Consider the following 7,736-nt stretch of genomic DNA (forward strand, 5'->3'; position numbering starts at 1 on the left):
GACTCTGTCTCAAAAAAAAAAAAAAAAAAAAAAAAAAAAGATTTTAACTCAGACTCTGAACTATGCTATTTAGTTAGCCTGATTTGTTTTAATTCTTCCAATATCAATTTTTAAAAATCTATATTTATGTTTACATTTCAAGAATCTAGCAGAGAGCAAGAAAAACTAGTTGTGCACACATTATTTTTATGAGAGTTCCTTCAGCTCAATGATACTTGAGTTGAAGCAAATCAGGGCTCCTCACATTTCTCATCTCTGTTTTGGAATACTATAGTGGAACAAACAGCACAAGAGTTGCCATTGTTATCAAAAATGAAAAATATGACTCTAAACACAAAACTTTGAGAAATAACACTCAAAACATCTCACTGAATAAGTTTTTTTAAAAGTTATATAATACAGAGATTCTGGCTGCTTAATGAAAATTAAAATAGCAGGCTTTAATGGGTACTTACCTCCACCATACATAACAGCCAACATGATGGAGGATATCCATGACACTTCGCTGGTGGTAGCATGGAATATACCTTCGATCTCTTTGAAGAAGACAGTAATAGATTTGGGAAATGCATAGGAGAAGCCGATGGAAATGAAAGCTCCAACTACCACTGCCCACCCCCAGCCTCCATCTGGGGGTGTGTATCCAACTGGACCTCCAATTGCTGGTGGCATTTTAAGTGTAGATGAATTCCAAAATGCAGTTCAAATCCAAATATCTGAAAGATATAAAATTAAATAGTATCTTAGCAAAAAAAGCCTTTTGTGAAGTAATAAATACATATTTTTTGGTCTTCATCTCCAATTCTTGGCACAGAGCTCCTAAATCCCTTATAATTTCCTGAGTGATAAAGGAGATAGGAGCATCTTTTTTTATAATATTTGGTTTTTGCACAGAACTCCTAAAACCCTTGGAGCTTCCTAAGCGATACAAGTGTCTTTTGTTCATAACAAGCCCTTTCATCACACTTGAGTTTATGCTAAAGAGGGTGACTTCAGGTAAGGTCCCTAGATAGTTTCAGTCGCTAGAAGGACCAAGTAATTAGAGGATGGAAACTTCAGCCCCATCTACCAATCTCCAAGAAAGGGGTGGTGGTAGTTGAAAATTAAGCTCTATAAAAACTCTCGAACAGGGCTGGGTGAGGTGGCCAAGGCAGGAGGATCGCTTGAGGCCAAGAGTTTGAGACCAGCCTGAGCAAGAGCAAGACCTTGTCTCTACAAAAAACAGAAAAATTAGCCGGGCGTAGCTGTGCACGCCTGCAGTCCCAGCTACTTAGGAGGCGAAGACAGGAGGATCACTTGAGCCTAGGAGTTTTAGGTTGCTGTGAGCTATGATGATGCCACTGCACTTTAGCCCAGGCAACACAGCAAGATTCCATCTCAAAAACAAAACAAAAAAGAGAACAACTCTTGAACCAATTGAATCCATGTGCAGGGAGGATGGTACATTCTAACTCCATAGGGGAAGAAGCTCCTGCACTTGGGGACCCTTTCAAATCTCACCCTATGTACCTCTTCACCTCTTCAGCTAGCTATTCATATGTATCCTTTATAATAAACTGGTAACCGTATTTCCCCAAGTTCTGTGAGCCTTCCTAGCAAATTAATCAAATCCGAAGAGTGGGTAGCAGGAATTCCGATTTATAGCTGGTCAGTCAGAAGTACAGGTGACAACCTACCACTTACGATTGGCGTGTGAAGGTGGGGGCAGTCATGTGGAACTGAGCCCTTAACCTGGGATCTGACTCTACCTCCAGGTGGGTAAGTTCAGAATTGTGTTGAATTACTAGATATATACAATTTGGTGTCTGTTGGAGAATTGCTTGGTATGTGGGAAACAAACCCCCACATATCTTGTCCCATAGTGTTCTGTGATATGAATTACCTTCTTTTTTTTTTTTTGAGACAGAGTCTCACTCCGTTCCCCGGGCTAGAGTGAGTGTTGTGGCGTCAGCCTAGCTCACAGCAACCTCAAACTCCTGGGCTCAAGCGATCCTTCCGCCTCAGCCTCCCGAGTAGCTGGGACTACAGGCATGCGCCACCATGCCTGGCTACTTTTTTCTATATATTTTTAGTTGTCCGATTAATTTCTTTGTATTTTTTTTTTTGTAGAGATGGGGTCTCGCTCTTGCTCAGGCTGGTCTCGAACTCCTGAGCCCAAATGATCCGCCCGCCTCGGCCTCCCAGAGTGCTAGGATTACAGGCGTGAGCCACCACTCCCGGCTGAATTACCTTCTAAAGACGTTATCCATAAAAGTCTTAGAGTCATGGTATTGCCTATAATTTTCCTGTAGCTTAAATGAAAATAGATTCTCACTACTTAGGAAACCACAACTGAAATAAATCCTTTTCAGTAAATGTAGCCTTTGTACTTTGATAAGCCTACTTGTTTTGGCAGTCAATATCACAATTCCTTAACTTACTGTAGGCAACTAAATGCCTCACTTGACTTATCTACTTGCAAAATTCATGTAACACATAAACATGTCAGGTTTTAATATAGCCATTATAAGTTTTTCCCCTTTCCCAAAATGTATTCTTCAATACTTACTTTCTTTTTACTTTTTCTTATTTATGGCTGAATTAAAGTATTATGAAATAGGTACCTGACTCACTAGATATGTAGCAATTTACAAAATAGAAGTTAGTTCTGAACACATAAGATTTTCGTTTAATGGGCTGAAAAACTGTCTCAGAAAAGTCTCCTTTTATCTAATTACTTAGATTCTTGGTATTTTTCTCCATTATATGACAAGAAACACAAATAACTAACCAATACTGTTAAAATTCACAAATTTGAATTAAGATATCAAAAGATGGTAGTTTGAAATCAAAAATTACCCCTTTTTCTTGAAGTCACCTAGTACTAATAAATAGCATGGTTAGAAAATGAAACTTTCTGTTAGATTATTAATAAGGGGCAGATGGGAGTGAGTGTTTGGTGGTAGCTTATCCGTTTTCTCATGAAGCTCTCCTTTAATTTATTTAATCCAACTTCCATCCCATATTAAAACTCATAATTAGCATGTCCATTTCAGGTTACTTTCACTCAGATTATATTACAGCAATAAATACAGGCCAGAGATGAGAATGTGCTGGATCTCATCTCAGAAGCTAAGCAGGGACGGGCCTGGTTAGTACTTGGATGGGAGAAAACAGATCAGTGGCCACCAGCAGTTGGGAAGAGGAGACTCACTGCAAAGGGGCATGAGAGGACTTTTGGGTGATGAAAACGCTCTATTATCATTATGATGACAGTAGTTACTCATCAAACTGTACATTTAAAATTGGTGAATTTTATTGTATATAAATTATATCTCACTAAAGCTCATCAAATACAAAAAAGGTCAAGGACAGTAACAAGGGGGATAAAATCTGTTCTGTGATATAAGGAGACAATACAGAAGTAAAAGGAGATGGTAGGCAAATTTTTCTGTCTTTATCTGCATGGTTAAAAGAAAGAGGAAGAAGACAAAGAAGAGGTAGCAAAGAAGACAGAAGACTCTCTCTTCTGAGAATTCACAACTACAGGCCAGCTGGGAGCTCATGCATGGAAGATCATCTATGGGAAATCTTTGTTGTTCTTCCAAAGATATATCATGTTTGATTTTGCTAGCAAAGATTTCCCACAGACAAAGGCCATGAATAAAGCCAATCTAACACAGTCAGATTAGATACTCAAGGACTACAGATATTGGAATATGAATATTTAAATGACTATAGGCATGAAATAAGGCATTTAAAACATTAGAAAAATACCAAGATACAATCAAAAAAGATTAGTCAATTGTTTGAAACAGAACTTCTAGAAATGAAAAGTGCAGTTAATGAAATTAATAACAGGTTAACTAGCAGATTGGATGTGTCTGGATAGAGAATCAGTAAACCTGAGGAATAGGTTTGAAGAAATTAAGCAGAATTCAGTGGAAAGGGAACGCTTCATTCTGAAGCTATAGGAGAAAATGTTTTAGAATGGGAGGATCTGACATTTACCTAATGGGACTTTGTAAGAAGAGAATAGAGAGTGAAGAGGCGGCAATTTTCAAGGGTTAATGGCTACGGATATTACAGATTTGATAAATACTAAGAATTCTCAGTTTGAGGAACAAGAAACATCTTAAAAAGCAACTATTTAGAAAATACAGATTACAGCACTAACAGATAATCATGCTGACAAAACAAACTTCTCATCAATCTTGAAAAATTCTGAGCTACTATGTCTTCAAATATTGCTTCTTCCCCATTTCTCTCTTTCCACTCCTGAGACTCCACTTGGATGTGGGTTGAACCTTCCCATGGTATTTACTTTCTTACTCTCTCTTCTATGTCTTCCATCCTTTTGTTTCTCTGTAATTCATGCTGGATGGTTTCTTCTGGCTCTCTCCTTAGCTGTGTCTGGCACTAAAGATTAAACCAATTCAATTTATGAAAAATACCTACCATATAACCTAATTGGCCAGTCCTCATGTTCAAACCAATCAAGTAAAATAGATTTCTATCAAACAAAATCACCCTTCATTTTAATTGAAATAAATGTGTTGATACACATCTCTGTGATAATTACCTCATTTTTCTAACACTAATTCTAACAGAGAAGGCAGAAATGTGCTGTCCAAATGGAGTAAGGTCATGTCCTCTCCAATATTTCTGACCTTTGGATTTCTGTCATGGGACTCTCTCTTAATTTTACCTTCCTTTGGGGCCATGGCTGCCTGGGGCAGTGAACCACAGGAAGAAATGGGATGAATGAGAGATGCATCTTTCTTTTGTAGTGGGGAGGAAGGTCTTTTGGATAAGGCCAGCTGGAAAGGGCGAAGTAGAACATCTCAGGTACCCATTCTCAGGAGAGATGATTTTAAGTTAAGATTACATCTCACTCTGAGGATCTGGAGAATAATTTCCTCAAAAATATAATCCAGCTTAAAGGGTAAAGATTTTTGTCCTATGATTCAGGTAAGATAGAAATATTTACAAGTTAAGGCTTCCTAAAATTTTTACTGGAATGAATATAATAAAAAGCCATTTAACAGTTCAGTTCTGCTAATGGAAACAGCATGGATTCTAAAATTATGTTAAATAGAATGTCTCCATGCATGAATTTTGTTAGTTCTTCCTTCATCTAAAGTCCGAAAAAAACAGAACATTTGAAAGTTTTCAATCAAAGAACCACTAAAAAGATCAATTCATCTTAGAACATTTACACACACAGAACGACACCCACACACAGACAGCAGAGCTGTTTAACACATCAAGCTCTGACTGGAGCAGCTAATACGTGCTGGACGTGATTAAACTTTGAGCTTAGCTGCCAGCTATGATTTGTCCCAATTAAAGCAGTTAAAATTTTTAGTCACTAAGACTTGCCTCATCAAGTTAACAATACCTCATTCCATAGTGTCAAAATTAGATCTAAAACTTCAAGAAGCTTTAAAAAGACTCAAAAGGAAAAATAAGCAGAAAGTGTAAGAAATAAGAGTATTCAAAATAATTTTGAAAAAAAGAACACTTCAAAAAACCAGACAAAGATTCAACACAATTCTGCCACCATCTGACAAATGGTTATCCCTGTTTACTTAAAAATTCTGATGGTACATAATAGGAAAAAAATCAGTAATATCATTAAGCACATTATTTCCTTTTAGCAAGTCTCAGCTATAAACAGAAGAGCCCATTCAAAAAGGATATTACGAGAGCAGGCTCCCTTTCACAGCATTCAGCCTCATTGAGAAAAGAGAGCACATGCATTCTTTGTATGCTAAAGTCCAGAGGCTAAAAGGGACTAAAGTTTAAGATTTTAATCCTAACAATGTGCACAGTAGCCTTCCTATCAGCTTAGCCATTATTGCCTAAAAGTGATGAGGGGATTAAAAAGCAAAGGGATAGGTTGATGAGAAAAATTCTCAATTCACCTCATAAGAGATAATAGGAAACAATAACCCTAATTTTTCTTGGTAATGATGGTGATGACAAGAATCGCCTTCTAGATTTTCTGACCTTTCTCATTTTCTCATAACTCTCAGGAATTGTGATCTGGAAAGCCAAAGTTGTGCTCTATACCCCCCATGTCCTGGCCTTACTCCAGAAGAGAAGAGCTACAAAAGCCCTAGAAAACAGTATTCATTATGTTCCCTACGCTTTCCCCATCAACATTTAAAACAAAGCCACTGTCATTTCCTAAAATGACAATGGCCAGTTTGTGAATTTAAAAGAGGCAGAAAGTGTCTAAAATCAACAATCTTAAAAAGAATCTGTTACTAAGTGTAAACTAGTTTTAGGTTTCAAATTCACATAGAAACATTCAAATCTAGAAAGGCTGATTTACTGAAGCTTTTGCTGCTAAAGTAACTAACCTCCTCTTGCTCTTTAAAACTAGCCCTAGGCCGGGCGTGGTGGCTCACGCCTGTAATCCTAGCTCTCTGGGAGGCCGAGGCGGGCGGATTGTTTGAGCTCAGGAGTTCCAAACCAGCCTGAGCAAGAGTGAGACCCCGTCTCTACTAAAAATAGAAAGAAATTAATCGGACGACTAAAAATATATAGAAAAAATTAGCCGGGCATGGTGGCGCATGCCTGTAGTCCCATCTACTCGGGAGGCTGAGGCAGGAGGATGGCTTGAGCCCAGGAGTTTGAGGTTGCTGTGAGCTAGGCTGACGCCACGGCACTCACCCTAGCCTGGGCAACAAAAGCAAGACTCTGTCTCAAAAAAACTAGCCCTACACCAGCTTCATGGCTTACAGAATTAACTTTCAAGATTCAAGGTCTAGGAAACCTTACCTTCTTTTGCCTTCTTTTCCACTTGAAACTGAATACAGTGAAGAAATGAAAACAATAAAAAAATCAAACAGAAAGTACCAGTGAAAGTAGAAATATAACTAATGGAAGTGGGTAGCCAAACACTCAGCAATTATGAAATGTGTAATTTTGATCAAACTGCAATAAAGAAAATTAAAAAAAATGTAAACTTGTCTCTACAAACTTCCAACTGTCTGTGTACATACCCTATCATTCAGGGAAAATCCTACCCACATTACAATAAGTTAAATATATTATCCTTCTAAGAGAAATTAACAACTTGCTAACTAGAAGGCTTAAAAAAGGATTTTAGGTCTATCTTTCAGAATACTGCATACGAAAATTGATTCTAGATCTTGCTTTTAATTCATATTTATAATCCCTAAAAATGTAAATATTTCAGTTAATAATTTCCAGTTTTTAATTATTTACATGGTCAGATCATCCTACCAATAAATAGAATGTGTATTTCTTTTTTTAAGACAGTGGATCTCACAACAAGTGCTGGTGAGGATGTAGAGAAAGGGGAACCCTTGTACACTGTTGGTGGGAATGTAAATTGGTGCAGCTGCTATGGAAAATATGGAGATTCCTCAAAAAATTAAAAATAAAACTACCATTTGATTCAGCAGTCATACTCTGGGGTGCATATCCAGAGGAACTGAAATCTGGATCTCAAAGAGGTATCTGCATTCTGATGGTCTTTGCAGCATTATTCACAATAGCCAAGACATAGAAACAATCTAAATGCCTATCTACAGATGAATGGATTAAGAAAATGTAGTACATACATACAGTGGAATATTATTAATACTTGGCCTTAAAGAATGAAGGAAATCCAAGGCCGGGCGCGGTGGCTCACGCCTGTAATCCTAGCATTCTGGGAGGCCGAGGCGGGCGGATTGTTTGAGCTCAGGAGTTCGAAACCAGCCTGAGCAAGAGCGAGACCC

The 7,736-nt window shown here is 37.8% G+C and overlaps 1 protein-coding gene across 2 annotated transcripts in view; it reads right to left on the reverse strand.

The window, feature by feature from the left end:
* The window catches only part of LOC105810601 (monocarboxylate transporter 1), a 42,120-nt gene that overhangs the window by 18,089 nt on the left and 16,295 nt on the right, over positions 1-7,736 (reverse strand). For both annotated transcript variants that reach the window (XM_012644631.1, XM_012644632.1), the window contains exon 2: positions 456-716. In XM_012644631.1, coding sequence (XP_012500085.1) covers positions 456-672 — 217 coding nt within the window. In that variant the 5' untranslated portion in view covers positions 673-716. The remainder of the gene's footprint in view (positions 1-455; positions 717-7,736) is intronic.

This window comes from Propithecus coquereli, unplaced genomic scaffold (genome assembly GCF_000956105.1).
Source record: "Propithecus coquereli isolate 6110/MARCELLA unplaced genomic scaffold, Pcoq_1.0 Scaffold215, whole genome shotgun sequence".
Taxonomy (NCBI): Eukaryota; Metazoa; Chordata; class Mammalia; order Primates; family Indriidae; genus Propithecus; species Propithecus coquereli.